At 36.2% G+C, this 17,888-nt stretch overlaps 1 protein-coding gene across 1 annotated transcript in view; it reads right to left on the bottom strand.

Moving 5' to 3' along the window:
* Positions 1–5,802: 5,802 nt before the first annotated feature.
* LOC149286004 (coiled-coil domain-containing protein 141-like) overlaps positions 5,803–17,888 on the bottom strand; it is a 60,908-nt gene continuing 48,822 nt past the window's right edge. Inside the window, exons 16-21 of the mRNA XM_089494689.1 lie at positions 15,319–15,459; positions 14,968–15,162; positions 13,329–13,512; positions 11,757–11,869; positions 9,567–10,444; positions 5,803–6,049 (exon numbers count right to left, since the gene is read on the bottom strand). Coding sequence (XP_089350815.1) covers positions 5,803–6,049; positions 9,567–10,444; positions 11,757–11,869; positions 13,329–13,512; positions 14,968–15,162; positions 15,319–15,459 — 1,758 coding nt within the window. The remainder of the gene's footprint in view (positions 6,050–9,566; positions 10,445–11,756; positions 11,870–13,328; positions 13,513–14,967; positions 15,163–15,318; positions 15,460–17,888) is intronic.

Below are 17,888 nucleotides of genomic sequence, written 5' to 3' on the forward strand. Positions count from 1 at the left end.
AAAACTCAATTTGGGGAAGGCGATTAAGAAAGAAAATTAATGAAAAAATAATTTGGTTAAAAAGGCTATAGCTTTATTCTAAACATTTTAAATGGACATTATCATAGAAAACCCAAAACATATAATCTGGGGAGTTTATGTATCCAAATGCTGTTCACAATTTAGTTGTAAAGTGCTACCTTAAAGATCTTTCTTTAACTGCCTTGGAACTATACAATTCATCATTTAGTAGGTTTGTAACATGCACATGCCTCTATACATTATTTTCACATTTAGAGAATAAGAATGAATGTGGGTACTTAAAGTGGATAACTTTGTTTTACATCTCCTTTTCCTAGAATAGACCCAAGCAGTCCCAACTAGTCCCTTGCCTTTCTTTGGTTTCATATATGTGCAACTGACTCACAGGAGTGGCAGCCACCCAATGCCAAATGCCTGAAATGCCTTTGTGAGATATACACTCCATGACATTTTGATGAACTATATTAATAGAAATTAAAATCTTATGTTTGTAGGTCCAGTTTTTCATACATAACTCATCAAATAAGCCATATAGAGAAATAATAATAATAATAATACAATAATATAAAATAATGGAGTCTACCCCCGATTTTACAGCAGTAAGTGAATGAGCTTATTGAACTGGATTGGCTTGGTAGCTATATTTATTTCTATTATTCATATTTACTCAATCCTTTAATGATCTGCTCTATATACTTTTACATATTACACCATAAAAAGTATTTTTGGAGAGCTGCATTAAAACTAATAAATACTGCTGTAAAGGCAGCCAACAGATTATGTTGAGGTCTGACATAATAAAGTTGATGGACTGATTAATTATGTGTGCTTTATCTAAGTTTTAATAATTTCCGTAGTACCCAAATTCTATTTCTGAAAAGCAAAGTGTAATTTAATTTATACAAATGGGAGTCCTTAGTTAAAAAGCTAAGGTTAGTGTGAAATTCTGAAAAAAAAAACAATCATCTGTTCCTTAGCAGGTCTACAAATTAAATAAGCACAAAGTCGGATGAAAAGCAACCCACGCCATATTACACCGTGTCAAGATTTATTTAACAAAAATAAAGCCAAAATGGTGAAGCCATGTGTGAAAAATAAAGTGCACCTTATGATTCAATAGCTTCTAGAACCACCCTTTACATCAATAACATGAAGTAATGGTTTTCTGTATGATTGTATCAGTCTCTCACATAGTTGTGGAGTTGTGGACAGTTTACACCCATACACCACCCAAGTGTATAAGAGGGAAATATCACATACTTATACAGAATTAGTTGTCTTCTTAAATGAGAATCATCACTCCATCAATTTATATACATAAAAGAGAAAAAAAAACAGAGAGGGGGGAATCATATCCTGTAAAAAATGTTTTATAAAAAGTGAGAAATGAGCCAGACGGAGAGCTTACAAAGCACACTGGTTTTAAATAGAATTAATATTTTAATAAATGTAACCAAATAATACATAAAACAAAGGAGTTAAATAAACAAATGCATCTGTTACAGGAAACTGTACGTGAGTATGTCTCCAATTACTCACGGATCGCGCTTAATAAAGCTTCAGTCCTCATTGGTGAATAGCTGAATGCCATATATATAGCTGATATACCCATCCTTCTGGTAACAAAGTTAACCCTTATGTATCTAAAGCGGATTGTAACTTATTAAATAGAGCAAGAAATATACCTTTTATCTCAAATCCACATATATTTAGAATGACATACAAAATATAAATAGAAATAATATACATATATAAAAAATAGACAAAACATATATAAAAAATATTGATAATAATAAAATAATATAATGAAATATATAATATAAAATAGAGAGTTGGGCTAGCTGTCGGACAGATGACCTCACTTTGACTCTACAATATTTTAGTATACAAAGAAGTTCATGGTCGACTCAATGACTCAATCCCAGGTCTTGTGGCTGCAAAATAAGCCCAAATCATCACCCCTTCACCAACGTGCTTGACAGTTGGTATGAGGTGTTTGTATGCTGTGTTTGGTTTTTGGCAAAATATCCAAAGGACATTCTTCCAGCAGTCTTGTGGTTTGTCCTAAGCTGTGCTGCCATGTTCTTTTTAAAGAGAAGAGGCTTTGTCCCGGCAACCCTTCCAAACAAACCATACTTTTCAGTCAATTTCTAATTGTGTCATGAACTATAACATGTAACCTGTTAACTGAGGCCTGTAGAGTCTGTAGGTCTGTAGACATGTGCCTCTTGACTTTTTTGCAGTTAGCACGGTCTGACCTTGGAGTAAATTTGCTGGGATGTCCACTCCTGGGAAGATTGGCAACCGTCTTGAGTGTTTTACACTTTTGAATAATCTTTCTCATTGTAGAATGATGGACTTTAAATTGTTTGGAAATGGCCTTACAACCCCTCCCAGATTGAAGACCAGCAAAATTGTGGTTACCCTTGCTGATGATCAATAAATCAAGGGCATTTGATTAGCAGCACCTGTCTACTACTTAGCATCATAGCTTCTATGGAAGCATTAAGGATGTAATTAGATTTTCACACATGGCTTCTCCATTTTAGCTTTATTTATTTTTTTAAAAACCATGATACATTGTAATATGTCATGTGTTGTTGTTCAATTGAGGTTATATTTACCTTATTTGTAGACCTGATAAGGAACAGATGATTGTTATTATGTCCCAATATGTAAAACCATAGAATTCGAAGAGGGAGTCCTTTCTTTTTTTTACATTCCTGCATATGTACATCTTTGTACAAATGAATAGTTAAATAAAAAAATAGACCCCGTAGTATTGCACACTTTATTCATAGTGTATGATTTAAACATAGCAGTTGAGAAAAAATGAGATCTTAATTTATATTATTAGGTTATAATCAGAGAGATAGTTTTATTTTATTGGACTAATACATTTACACAGTACAAAAAATAAAATCAGCCATTGTCACAAAGGTTTTTAAAATCTTTTTTTCACCCAATGGATGAGATGTTTGTCTAGTACAGGGGTGGGCAATTAATTTTCCCATGGGGCCACATGAGAAATTGGAATGGTTTTAGAGGGCCAGACCTCTACAAACTACAAACTCCGAAGCCTTGTCCATTTTGTTAACTTATGTGCTGTTTAATAAAGTTATTCAAGCCTACGTCATTGGTAGAGGTGCTTGAATAAGTAAGGCCTGAATAACTATTAGCACAGCACAGAAGTGAACAAAATGAACAAGGCTTCGGAGTGCATACCGTATTTTTCGCTCTATAAGACGCACCTGCTGATAAGACGCACCTAGATTTTAGAGGAGAAAAAAAAGGAAAAAATATTTTGAGCTAAAAAATGGGCTAAAATATTTATTACAATAACTGAATAAGCTATGAACACAGTAAGACACACGCAGTAAGACACACACAGACACAGTAAGACACACACAGACACAGTGAGACACACACAGACACAGTAAGACACACACAGACACAGTAAGACACACACAGACACAGTGAGACACACACAGACACAGTAAGATACACACAGACACAGTGAGACACACACAGACACAGTAAGACACACACAGACACAGTAAGACACACACAGACACAGTGAGACACACACAGACACAGTAAGACACACACAGACACAGTAAGACACACACAGACACAGTGAGACACACACAGACACAGTAAGACACACACAGACACAGTAAGACACACACAGACACAGTGAGACACACACAGACACAGTAAGACACACACAGACACAGTAAGACACACACAGACACAGTGAGACACACACAGACACAGTAAGACACACACAGACACAGTAAGACACACACAGACACAGTAAGATACACACACACACAGTAAGACACACACACACAAACACAGTAAGACACACACACACAGTAAGACCTCCCTCCCTAACCCCCCTTCTCAGTATCTCCCCTCTAACTCCCTAACCCCCCCTTCTCAGTATCTCCCCTCTAACTCCCTAACCCCCCCTTCTCAGGATCTCCCCCCCCCGCCCCGGTCACTTACCTTAAACTCCTGTGTTGGAAGCGTGAGGCGTTTGTCTCGGGTGCCGGCGCTTCACTGCTGATCGCCGGCGTCTGACGTCATATGCCGGCGCCCAGCGTAAAGCGCCGGCACCCGAGACAAACGCTTCCAACACAGGAGTTTAAGGTAAGTGACCGGGGCGGGGGGGGACACCGGACTCATTGGTGAGTCACCAGGACACTCTTTGCGGGCCGGTCCGAGCTATTCAGCGGGCCGGATGTGGCCCGCGGGCCGTGCTTTGCCCAGGTCTGGTCTAGTAGATTGGTCAAATAATAGAGAGCTAGAACATACACTTACTCTCTTAAACACACTTACACACACATTTTATGCTAACATAAAAACATTTAAACATCCTTGCTAACACACACTTACAAATACACATGTATGCTAACACACACAAATTTACACATTCATACAAATGTTTACACATACATTCATTCTCACATACACTTACATACACACATTAATATGTGCCAGCCTTCCCCGCTTTAACGTTACATTTTGCTGCCTTCAATTTAACATTGAAATATAGAATATTGTGCAATTAAATCTAATTAAAGTATAAAATATAATGATTTATGTTTTTCAGTCGACCATAAAACATTATGTTTATATTAGCATTTTTATTAGCTTCTAGCATTTCCGAAACATTATCTGTCAGTAAAAAATAACTTTGCCTCAACTATCTCTTCTGTTCCAGTGCTATATTTTACATACACTTTATCTGAGTAAAGTAATATATAACTCCTTATCCTTACAACATCTGTTCAGAAAACAGCTGAAAGGGTGAAGGGGTGCAGTTTCTCCCTGTTCTGAAAACGGCTTTCGATTTCCCTTTCCAATTTTCTGATTGTACAATTCATTATTATATAACATTTAATTTCATTAATGGGACAGCATGGCAAATCTTTCTTGTTTTTTAATTTTATTTTCGAGCAAATACCTGGAACTACCGTCTATGACTATTAAAGTTGTATTATGACTAGTTTCTGTTATATAGCTAATCTGTGCCATCATTGCCCCTTGCCCCCCTTCCAACATACAATATATGTAAAGACACAAATTACACACACTTACTCATACACACTAACACAAACTCCATCTCACCCCATTTACATATCCATGCTCACACAATTACACATCCATGCTCACACACACAAAAGTACACATCCATGTTCAAACACACAAGTACACATCGACGTTCACACACACAAGTACACATCCATGTTCACACACACAAGTACACATCCACGTTCACACACACAAGTACACATCCATGCTCACACACACACAGGCAAGTACACATCCATGCTCACACACACAGACAAGTACACATCTATGTTTACACACACACACACACACACAATTACACACCCATGCTCAAACACACGTACACATCCATGCTTATATACATGCATGCATAATCAATGAAACATCATCTTAGCAGATGTTTTTTGGACTCTCTAAAAGCTATTAAAATAACTTTGCAGTTGAACCACTTCGTATAATTTAACACATAGGATATTTTTTATTGGATTTTGTGATTAAAATATTCTGTAGAATTCTGTTAATGTAACTTATGTCATATTTATTTTCTTGTTTCTTCAGGTGATGTATACTTGTGTGTTGGAATCAAATGTTTTGCATTCAAGTTATGTACTTTTATAGATTCAAACATTAGCGATATAAGCTGAAAAGTCCAGTGCAAAATGAAATCCAGTTTGTGATGGTTGGATATATGGGCTCTGGATATCAACTTAGCATTTTACTATTGAACATCCAAAACACCAGTGATACACATATGTACATGAAAAGTAAACTAATCCAGTCCAGTCCTGAAATAGGCGAAACATCCCCGTTCCAATCAGTGACCTTATTAATTGAAGTTTGAGCAATGAAATAACCAGGATCTTTCTTGTACCCCTCTCCAATGACCAAGGCTTCCTTTTTGAGATCGGTTAAAACCTCTTCTGTAGATAGCTTTTCCCCCTTCCTGCACCTGAAGTAAAGATTTAGTATTGTCAGGTTTAGATTGCATAGTTCAGATGGATTTATTTAAAGCATCCATGCACCAAATGAGTTTGTAACACATTTTAGAACTTTCATATATAATTCTAGAATTTTTTGATGCCATACTTTTTAGGGCCCAAACACCTAGGCACTTACATGTACTGATGCATTTAAGGTGTTAAGATTTTTTTTAAACATTAGTTTCCAGACAAGCCCATTCAAATGGGAAAACTTGAAATGGGATTCAATGGCAGAAATCAGAATTTAGATTCAATGTTTGCAATAGCTTGCAATATCTACAAAAGCTGACACGGAGAAGGGAGCATAGGGTAGTTCACTGACTACCTCACTCAAGTGTTCTGCTATGAATAAAGACCACATTCAGTTCTTATTTTAAATGTTATTTAACACCAAGCATTTGCAGCGTGCTTCCTCTGTGGGTTTTGATCCTGTCCTGGTGAGTGAATCTATGCTCCCATCATGGCTGGTCGCTGTATATTAAACTGGTGGGCGTTTTGTGTGTTAGATGTGTCATCCTCTCACCATGGAAAAAAAGATATCTTATTCTCATGCATGAGAACATGGGAGGAACAACCCCTCTTTTGGACTCAAATCCCTCCGTTCTTTCCTCCCCTGATGTCCCTCTTTTCTAAGACCAGATACTTTTCTCTGGGTATGAATAAGTCACAAAGTTGTATAGCCCTACAAGTCACAAACCTTTGTATATAACAACATCATTGTGTTTATAAATTAATTTCTATAAATGGCATACAGATAGCGATCAATGTGTCATAAAGGCTTATGAAAAATCCTCAATTTCATCAATAATACAATAACCACACTATATATATATATACAGTACCACACTACTTCATGAGTGATACAATGGTTGTCAGATTAGACAGCCCTGACAGTGCCTGCTTGGAGAACTTTGCTCTAAATGCCCTTACCAGGGTGTAAGAAACCACGAGTGGTCTTCAGCTTCCATCTCATTGAAACATGCAGGAGTGTACAATTTCATCAAATATTATTTGTCCATTTGCAGCAAACTCACAGCAGCCACATGTGCTTTACATATTAAATGTCATTAGGCCTAAATTATATAGGTAGTCTTTAGGTTTTATTCACTAAAGAGAAAGTTGACAGGAGAGTCTGCAGCAGAGTTGTGGTTGTACCATCGCACTCCATACAGCAGAAGCTCACAGGGATTGGCTATTTATAATGTATATTGAAGTAAATGAATTAAAACCACAATTCTCCATAAAAAAAAAATCTCCCTTAGTTAATAGATGCCATAGATTTGAATGAAGTTGGGGGCTGAATGTCTCTTATGGAATCCCACACCATGCTTACGTGCACCTAACAGGATAACTTCTTCCCACAGTTACTATTAATAACGTGAACATACTACCCCAAAATCATCACAAATATGAGCATGTTATACATAGTACATGCATGCATCTCATGCAGGGTAAAATACTCCCCAATGATTCAATTTATTTTTATTTTTTGTTCCACAAATTTTATTAACTCCATAATCTTCTTTCTATTAAAAAAAACAAATCCAGTTTGATAAAAACAAGTCAGTCAACTGGAAAAATCCATTTTCTTTTCTTGAATACTAAAAAGTAGCTTACTCTAGTTTTCTTTAATGATACTGTGTTACAAAAATGTATTTAGAAATTTTGTATAACACCATAGCATATTGTGAATGTTTGTTCAATTTTCTCTTCTCATTGTCTAAATCATTTATAGTATGATCTTTGCACTGTATGTGTCCACCTACTTAAATCTCTATCCATATGCAAAATAATAACCATTGAAACGGAATGCCAACTCAGTAGCTGCACCATCTCCCTGATCTCCTACTTGGATTATTCTGTTATGTTTCAGGTGTTAAATATACTTCCCTAGAGAACACTTAAAAAAGGGACATAAAACAGAGCATAATTCTATTAATTGATAATAAAATACTTGTAAAATATAACAAACTGATACTTTATGTACAAGGAAAGGCTTCACATCTTATGAATAATATTGTGCCATATTTTATCATGGATCCTTCCCATTATCTCTCTCTTTCCCCTCACTACCCACCTCTTCACCACTCCCTTTCTTCACTCACCCCCCAGCCTCCACACAATACTATCCACCAGACCCTCTCCTCCTTGCTTACAACACTCCCCACCAAACATTATTCCCCCCGATTATAACCCAATCCACCAGTCCATCTCCTTTCTGCACACACCACTATCCGCCAAACCCCCTTCTACCCTGGCCACAGGAGTAGCAGCAGGACCCTTGTTAGCATGCAAACTCTCTGTCACATGGGGTAAAATAACTGGGCCCGGGCTTTAAATCCTGCCGAGCATGAATGAAAATGACCACAGTCACAAGCCTTTTATTAATAGATACATACCTACATACATAATTCAGAAGTAAACTGGGAGGCTAAGCCTGAGAAACTCTTGCTCCATATTGCTGCCGGGAAGGGGCAGCAATGGACTGGTGGCAGGGTCTACAGACACAAATGGAAGTGGATTCACCTTCAGAACAAACACCACTTCCTCAACCTGGAGAATAAAGTGCTGCCCCAAAGTTTCAATAATGAGATGACACCTGAAGAGTTCCCAGACAGGTGGTTCCCACCTAATGTTAATACCTTTAATAATGTAGCGGGCAGTTAGCTGCTGCATATATGCAATCTCACTTCTACATCTGAGTTGATTTAAATGTGTAGTGTTCTGTTTTTGTATCTAACAGGTAGTGGCCACTGGCCATAAGGTTCTGGGGCCAATTTTACATCTCAGTCTGGTCCTATTTTTATGTATGGTCATCTGAAGTCATGTTTAATTCAAATGGTTCCAGGGTGTTCTTGAATTTCTCTGCAGATAAATGTAATAAAGTTGGTGATTCTGCGTTTTGCTCTGTAAATATGCTGGACCACGAAAAAATGTTTTCTCTTTAAACACAGTTTTATTACAAACATTTCTAGTGCATTATACACCAGTTTTCTAAAATATTGGCTTGTGTTTTGACATAGGAACCTGTTTATGCATGAAGGCAATTTACTTGCCGTATATTTATTTTATTTTTTTGTAATAAATTAACCAGCATGTTAGAACATGAGACTAACATATGGAAGCAAAGTCAACAAGTTACAAGAGGATAACGTCATATTTTCAAGGAAACATTTTGGAAATGAGCATGACCTTATGACACCTGGAAACCTGCATTTTCTGCAAACGTGTTTCTATGGGCTTTAAAGCGTATTGCAGTAGCATTGTTCAAGTATGAAAAAATCAGAGTTAAATGCTGATGTGGAATGTTGTGTTAGAAAGACGATTAATAATTGGAAACTAATATTGTTGGGTGTGAGATGTTAACCATAAAAATAACTAGAAGAGACCATGCTGCTGGAAGTTACACACAAACTAATGTACGGTAGTCACGTTAGTACATATAGAATTACAAGGGATTTTCATTGATCGTTATAGGCTACCCACCATGTTAGAGTTGGCTCTGGATAGCTGGTAACTTCTACTTCCAAAGTCACTGGGGAGCCCTCTTTAACAGTGACATTAGGCAGGTACTTGGACAAGCCAGTAGTCTGACCTGAAGGTATAACATTTCTGTTGTTTTCTGAACAACCTTTAATCTCTTCTTGGGTAGTCATATCTCTCTGGGATATTTTGGCAGAGTCTGATTGACACAAGAGACCTGAGAATACATCGGGGGTTGCGTAAAGCCTATCTTTAACTCTAGATGTGTTATTGGGAACATGCAATTGTCCTGTTTTCTCCATGTTTGAGTAAACAGTATGGTGCTGCGTGTGGGTTTCATGCATTTCATTCATCATGCTGTAGTTGGGTTTGGCTTTTGAAGGAGATGTGTTTAAGGAGTAAAGGGTTTCGTTAACTGTGCTTGAATGGTGAGTGGAAGGAGATTCCGTTTTATATCCAACAATTGGAGAACAGAATCTCTCTGTATAAGTGGAAGTCGTTTCCCTTTTTACACTGGAAGTGTCAGTATACGCTACAGGTGTTAAGAGGTCATAGCTGTCTGTCACTGTTTGGCCGCTGGCGTTTATCTGCATTTGCATGCTGTAGGAGCTGACATGCATGCTGTGGGAGCTGTAACAGCACTGCTCGTCTTGCTCTGTTTCAGACTGTAGGGGGATGGATTCAGGAGTTTCAGCAAGCGGAGGCAGGGAGATGTCATCGGGCGAAATGCACTCGTATTCATCGCCAGATACAGCGTCCTCTACCAGGCATTCAGCCTGCAAATCCATGTCTGTTAGTAAGCTAGCATCTTTCGCAGATGATGGTAGAATAACTTCATCTGACGCAGCACTTATGGAGATTTCCGGCACTTTCTGTGGTTCCTTTGAAGAAAATATATAAAATTAAAAAAAAAAAAAATGTTTACAAAAGACATACAAGGAGCTTCTATACTAGAGAAAAGTAAAATAATAATTTTACAAAAGACATACAAGGAGCTTCTATACTAGAGAAAAGTAAAATAATAATTTTACAAAAGACATACAAGGAGCTTCTATACTAGAGAAAAGTAATTGAAAAAATAGCAAAGAACTAAAACAAAAACTACTTTAACTTAAACATAAAACATTTTATAGTTTGAATGATATGGAAGCGGCTAACTGCTATCATACAAGATATCCTGTCCGATCATGCAAGATATCTGATGTCCGAGGACATCACTAGCTCAAGCATTATAAATCATATAACAATGAAGCAAAAATATTTTAGTGGTGCTAAAATAATTATATTTGCAACCTTGTACCTCTAGAAAAAAAAATCGTGATTTTAGGAGCCAAACTATTAATTGATTTTTTCCAGAACCCACCAAAGGGATGATTCTATAGAGACGTATTGTGCCATTCAACCCCTAGATGGAAAACCCTACTTTAGACTTTTCTGTAGGGCCAGCGCCATCATGTCTGATTCATGACGTTGGAATGGTGACTGACATGCATGCTTCCCAGCATTATACAGAACTAAGTAACGTTTTTCCATATCTGCATCTATTTATAGCAGGTTACTAACAACCCGATATTTTCGCCTCTTAAACATTTGCGCACTAATAATTTTACTTCCAATAAACTTTCATTGTTTCTCTAATGAAAATGTACATATTTAATTAACATATTTATACACATTTTTTAAATATCCTGCTCAGCTTCAAATATAGTGTTATGTATTGTTTGTTTCTTTATTGTTTATTGTTGTTAGTGCTTAAGGTTTTATTTTATCGCTTCCTCTACTTAGAAAATACATCAATCCCATCAATTTCTACAGAGACTGTAATTTATTATTTCTATAAAAATGCATTGTGTATAAGAGCCATTTAACACGAGTCAATAAACGAGTCATATGAATTTACATCTGTGAGCAAGCAAAGCCATAAAAAAAGGTCAAGCTGTAGAAAATGATGTAATGATATAAATTAAAGACGCTTTACTCAGGTTTCCATGATTTAGCTTCCCTACTTTGCTATATAACACGTGAATTGTGTTTGGATCTGAAGCTGCCATCCCTTTAAATAAAACTGGATAATATGAAAGACGATTTCTTAATCCGAGCTGTACAAAGCCAGCCAGGTTGGGTACAAACATATTGCAAGTTTAAAAATAAAACGAACATTTAGTTTAAAATGAAATTAACATTTCAGAATACCTCCAGCTTTTCTTCAAGTTCTTTAAGGTACGAACATAACTCATTTACAGAGTCCAGTGTTTCCTTGTTCTTCACTAATATCTTCTCTATGCATTTTAACCCTTCTTCAGGTCCTATGGATATACCAAACCAAAATATGAAATATTATAGTTTTTATGGATATTTTTGTATTGCTAGACACATTTACACATAAAAGGTGTAACTCATTTTAATACTATCATGAGTTTTAGATTAACAATATTATATAAATATAAATGTACTAATATTATTTTGACATAGTTCCCTGAAAACACAGTCTATGCCTGATAATATTAATCGTATTCATTATTTCAGAACAAAATGGAATTAAAATAGACGTAAAATATCTAGATTTTGACGCAGATAGGAACCGGTATTTCTGCTGTAAAGACTGAAACCTTAATCAGTTGTTTGGCCTTGTTTTATGTTTAGGATATCCACTTGCATATCCTATTTATGCTTTAATTGCCTCACTATAGTATCATTTACCATTTCTGCTGAGAGGCTATTCCACTTATCCACCACTCTTCCAGTAACTTAAAAACCTCCTTATGTTACATATGAAATATTTTATAGTGGCTGTGACAATTTAGTGATTATCATGTAATCTGTTACCACATTTCACAGTGGTAGACTATGCTTGGCAGTAAATTGTTAAGTAGAAGATCAGATTTCATTATGCTTAGTAAATATCAATACAGGGTGATTAAAACATGTCGGCACCTTGACCCGATCCACCACCCCGTGGGGCTTATGACTGATTGTGTGAATGTTACCACCAACCAGGAGAACACTGAGCTGTGGACTTCCCATCCAGTGTGAGCTATCAGACTCCAAAGCATATGAAATGTGTTCTTTCAAATGCACAATGTAGTTAAAGAAGATTAGGCTACAATTTTATCATCACCCTCATTTATTAACCATATTCTTGTTTCACTAATCAATGTTACATATTTGATTTTTGTATCACTATGATATCAATCAATTTGAAATCTGTGACCAGAATCCCCTAGACTTCAATATCTGGAGTTTTGTTATTTACAATGTACTACTTAACGAGACCTGATCAGTGATCCAAGTATCTTCCACTAAATATATATATTATATATTCAAGGTACTTTTTGAGACTTGGAACATACGCCTGTAAAAAATCAGGGAAAACTAGTGGTATACATGGATGAGATATTTTACCAAAATAATAAAGCAATGCAGAATGCATTATTTTCCACAGTGTGATAATAATCAGTAGTTGCATTAACATGTCCAATAGCCATATGTATAAAAAATATCACAAAACTGTTTGCCATGTTTCTGAGACTGAATGCTATAACATTAATGACACGTACTTAATTACAGCTCTAACAACATTTGGCTTCTCAGCTTGAAACACAACAGCTGCAATTCGTATCCACCATTTGACTGGCCAGAGAAGAGAATAGTGGGACAAATAGCCGAAGAGTTACTGGCTTCCCCCGATCAGCGCTACAATGTTTTCTTAATTCTCAAATTTGAATGGACTCCATGTTAGGGACTGCATCAAACTGAAAACCTTACCATAGACATGTTTGGCAATATCAGTTAATTGCTGGATCCTTTCTTCTTGTTGGGGAAGAGTAGGTTCTACGAACTTGTTGAACTGCTTAAGAAGAATCTCAACAGATTCCTTTGTTTTGCATTCTGCAGAATAACGTCCGACTCTGACAACAGTAGCGCAGGCATCTTCACACCAAAACTGACACTTTGAGAAAAATGCATTAGTTAGTGGTTTCTGAAATGTGTAATTGCAAGATGCAGGATCTGACAATTCTATATTGGTCTTTTGCAAATGCTGAATATTTCCAGAAATTTAACCGTAATCTCTACAGGGCAGGGGCCTCCTTTCCTAATGAATGCTTACCTATTGTACCACTATAAAAAGGTCTGTAGACTATTGTACTTATCATTACACTTCTTTTACTTACCGATTTATTATACTCTGAACTGTAAATCTGTTAGTTCTCAAAAAATAAAAGTATATCTATACATACGGGAATAATTATACACTTGCCATCCTATATGTAAATAGATAACTGAACATTAGTTCTTTAATGAATGTGTGGTTGAGGCATTCTGTTTAGACCGACTATGGTCAATAAACCAACAAAAAGGCTGGGGTAAGAAGAAGTCCTACCCCATACCACTCCTGTTTGGCCTGCTCTGTGGATCACATATTTAATTGGCTAATTCATATGTAAATGAAGTACCCATTATTTGCAGATGTGGCTGGTGTCTAAACTGGCTGCTACTCCTCAAAGGTTTTTAGGATGTCTATGTGTCAAAATACCCACCAAGTCAACTACCTTGCCAGATGTGCTGGATAACATGAATACATAAAAGCCTTATCTCAGGTAGTAGAAATAAGGAAATGGGTGCACATGTTGAGAATACCTCCTCTATGTGATAAGAATCTCCTGTTATCTTGTCTTATCTTAGTAGTGATACACGATCAGACTAAAAAGCTGCCATTTGCTCTGTGGGGTCTATACTGGGACATTTTTCTCACTTACTGTTGTAAATATTTGGATCTTAAATTTGGATCTTAGTAGTGATACACGATCGGACTAAAAAGCTGCCATTTGCTCTGTGGGGCCTATACTGGGACATTTTTCTCACTTACTGTTGTAAATATTTGGATCTTAAATTGTATATACCGTGTGACCCATGCCTCAAAATCTATAAGCAAGGATATATTGTCCAAACAGAAAGCATGTTGCAGAAGGTTTTCAACATTTTTTTGTCAACAAGTTCTGGTAGCATGAACTTCTCATGTAGATTTTTTCCCCTCCATCAAGCATAACAGATATTTTAAGTAGCAGTTTAACATTAGACTCGGTGTGCATTTGTGTAGAACAAATGTTTAGATGCCCCTCTAGCCAATTCATCAGACCAACCAGATAAACACTAATTTAACCATAGTCTACTAGGAAACCAAGGTTCCTGATCTCAAAACATCATTATATTTTAAATAATTCCTTTAAGAGCAATGAGAATGATTGTACAGTCTATACAATGTATGCAAAATGTATTTGATATAGTTCATACAGTACTTTGGATGGTGTGTTTCCTATAAAACCACAAGGAAAGGAAAAATGGTGGGCCATTAAATCTAATAAACAAAATCAAGTATAATGCCAATCGTTTTGCCAATGACTACCTCTTCTGTTATAAGGTGTAAATCTTCAGTCCTTTCAAGATTCTGTTTATATTCTTGCACAACTTGGCTGAATTCATTTACTTTTTTCTGCAAATCACTAAATGCCAACCGGATAGCATCTGCTTTATCAACTTTCTGAGGCAGTGCAGCTGTTACAGTCTTCTTTTCCAAGTTATCAACTTTTGTCTTCAAAATCTAAATGAGAGAAAAATATCCCAAAAGAACCTTTACCTTTCACGTACAAAATAAGAAAACCTTAAATAACAGTCAATTTGTATCTTAAATGCAATAACGTCGTATCCAGTAGTAACCCTTCACGTATTTTACATTGTTGGGAAAGGCTCAGATTACCTGAATTTTTTCGGCCTGCATTTCCACTTGCTGAATCTGATTCTTGATTAGTTTCAAATTACGGCCTTTGTCAGCTTTTTTTGTGTAGTTGAACTTCAAATTGTTGAATTTTTTCTTCAGATCTTTAAATGATTCATTTAACTAAAAGGCAAGCACATTTGTTTGGTATATTTTAGAATATAGGAGGCACCAAAGGTTTAACATCGCTGGCATGCAAAACAGGAACATTGTTGGAAGGAGGGTTAAAATAAATGACAAAAAAGAAGAAATTCAAATCTTAGGAAATGAAACCCATTTATGTTAGACATGCAAAATGAGAAAAGAAAAATTCAGCTCACAAAATCTAGATTGCAATAACGTGGTCAGCAAGAAGTAAAGAGTAGATGTTTTAAAAACACATTACATGCTGTATTTTTCTACCTATGTAACGTTCTTTACCATGTTAAAGGCCCAAGGGAAGTGCATAGTAAACACACATTTTTAAATTAATTTTACATTAATTCATTTCTGAGAGGGAGAGTACCATGAAAAATAAATATATTGATTTGTCTATTCAATTTGACTTTATAGCATGGTATTTGTATTTGTTCAGTTTTTTTTGTTTTACTAAAATATTGCATCCACAGGAATCTGGAATATTTTGGGCAGAAACTACCCATCAACACGACAGAACTTCCACCTCACTTTGTATCACTTGGTTGCTGAGATTGGAGCTTGACATGGGGACCTACAGCTAGACCAAGCCAGAGGTCTAAAAGAAAAAACACTCTTGCCACGTTAACAAATGTGGAGATTAGTCCAAAAGATCAAGATAAAAGGTTGCTTTCTGCCTGATTAGCATAACCTCATCTCGCCATGTTTCTTTGCCCAGATCCTACAAAGCAAAGAGGAGACAATGGAAGCCAAAGTATTTTCCTTAGCACCTCTCTGTTTTCAAACTGATGTCAGACGAGGAATGGCAGCTGCAAACCTTTGAAATGCAAGCCATTTCTTCTGAGAGTAGGTGATCTGATTTCACATTCTCACACAGATAGAGATGTTCTGTCATTATAGATCATCTCTTGGATATATTTTGGAAATCATGACTACATTTATACTTTACTGTACTTTAACAATATCCTAGGGAAATATGGGCCATACATAGATTTACTTCTGTAACATTTTAAATGCTACTAAGCATCAGTAATGCTTGACTTAACTCAATGGTCCTTGAGCAGGGGAACTGCGACTCCAAAAAGACAAGTCAGCAAGTGTGCTTGCTTAGTGAACCAAGCAGGGGTCTGGCTTAGTAACAGCAACAGGAAAATTGCCAGCCTCCAAGAGCTCATTGCAAAGGATTGCAAGCCTTAAATATGTGAAGAGCCTGTAGGATTTCTGGCATGTTTTGGGAACAATATCTTCTGTCTGCTCACATTGTTGTCAGAACACCCAACAGGGCTGACTGACAAATGTACCTAATAATTAGGCGTGAATTGTTGCAAAAGAAAAATGTAAAATAAAATTACATCAGCAATGAGTGATGATGCCGTGAAATGGTCATAAAATCAATAAATGAACACAACAAAGAAGCTAAATGGGGATTTTGAGACCAATTTGACAAACTTACCTAACATTTGCAACTCACCTACAATGGCATACTTACCTACAACCTGAATTTGACAGGACTGAGGGGAAAAAACAGGACTGTCCCGAGAAGTTTGGGACTGTTGGCAGGTATGCAGATGGAAGAAAATGGGTCAAAACCTCAAAATAAGCTTAGAATAGACTATAATAGAGTTATAGGGTTAATGTAAGGTTCACGATAGTAGTAGTGCACGGTTTGGTTAAAGATCTGGTATTAATTTATTATCAATTTTAAATTTAATAGGTATTATTAAATGCATGATGTCACAAGATTTAGCTGATTGGGCAAATGAATGTCAGCTCACTCAATCAATGTCCCTCTTTCAAGAAATGGCAGGTGTGATGTGAAGACGAAGAAATGAAGAATCTTTGTGTCGTGCGTCTTCGTGTAAGTTTATCCGCCACCATATTTGTTTTTCGGTATTCAGTTTGAACAACGAAGACTCAACATTCTTGTTTGTTTTTATCCCGAATACAAATGCACAAATCTACTATACAATTGCAATTAACAAATCACAAATTTCTTCTTATTAAGATGTGTCTTATATATGCCATGGGTTTACTATTTGTGTTTTATTACACGTAATGCAGAAAGACTCATTTTCCCATTCCAGTTTTGGACATACCACCACTGGTGAATTTGTGAATTCTTCGATGTGTTTATCCTCCAAACATACTTTTCCACTTTTATTTAAACATCAAATACCTATTCTATATAATGTTACAATGCTCAGGAACTTGATCTTGTACAACTTAAGGTCATGTTTCATGTTATATATTTCCAATATTAACTAATTTCATGCTTTTCAATAAAATTTCAATATTTACACATGTCTGCTTCATAAAGTAATAGATTTCTCACCCTTACTGTTTTCCTGCAGGTCTGGAGAAGAAAAAATGTTTGTGGGCCAAAATATCTTAGGAAGTGATAGCTTTACCTGTGTTTT

Source organism: Sceloporus occidentalis, unplaced genomic scaffold (genome assembly GCF_023333645.1).
Source record: "Sceloporus occidentalis isolate IW3139 unplaced genomic scaffold, rSceOcc1.0.p SCAF_74, whole genome shotgun sequence".
Taxonomy (NCBI): Eukaryota; Metazoa; Chordata; class Lepidosauria; order Squamata; family Phrynosomatidae; genus Sceloporus; species Sceloporus occidentalis.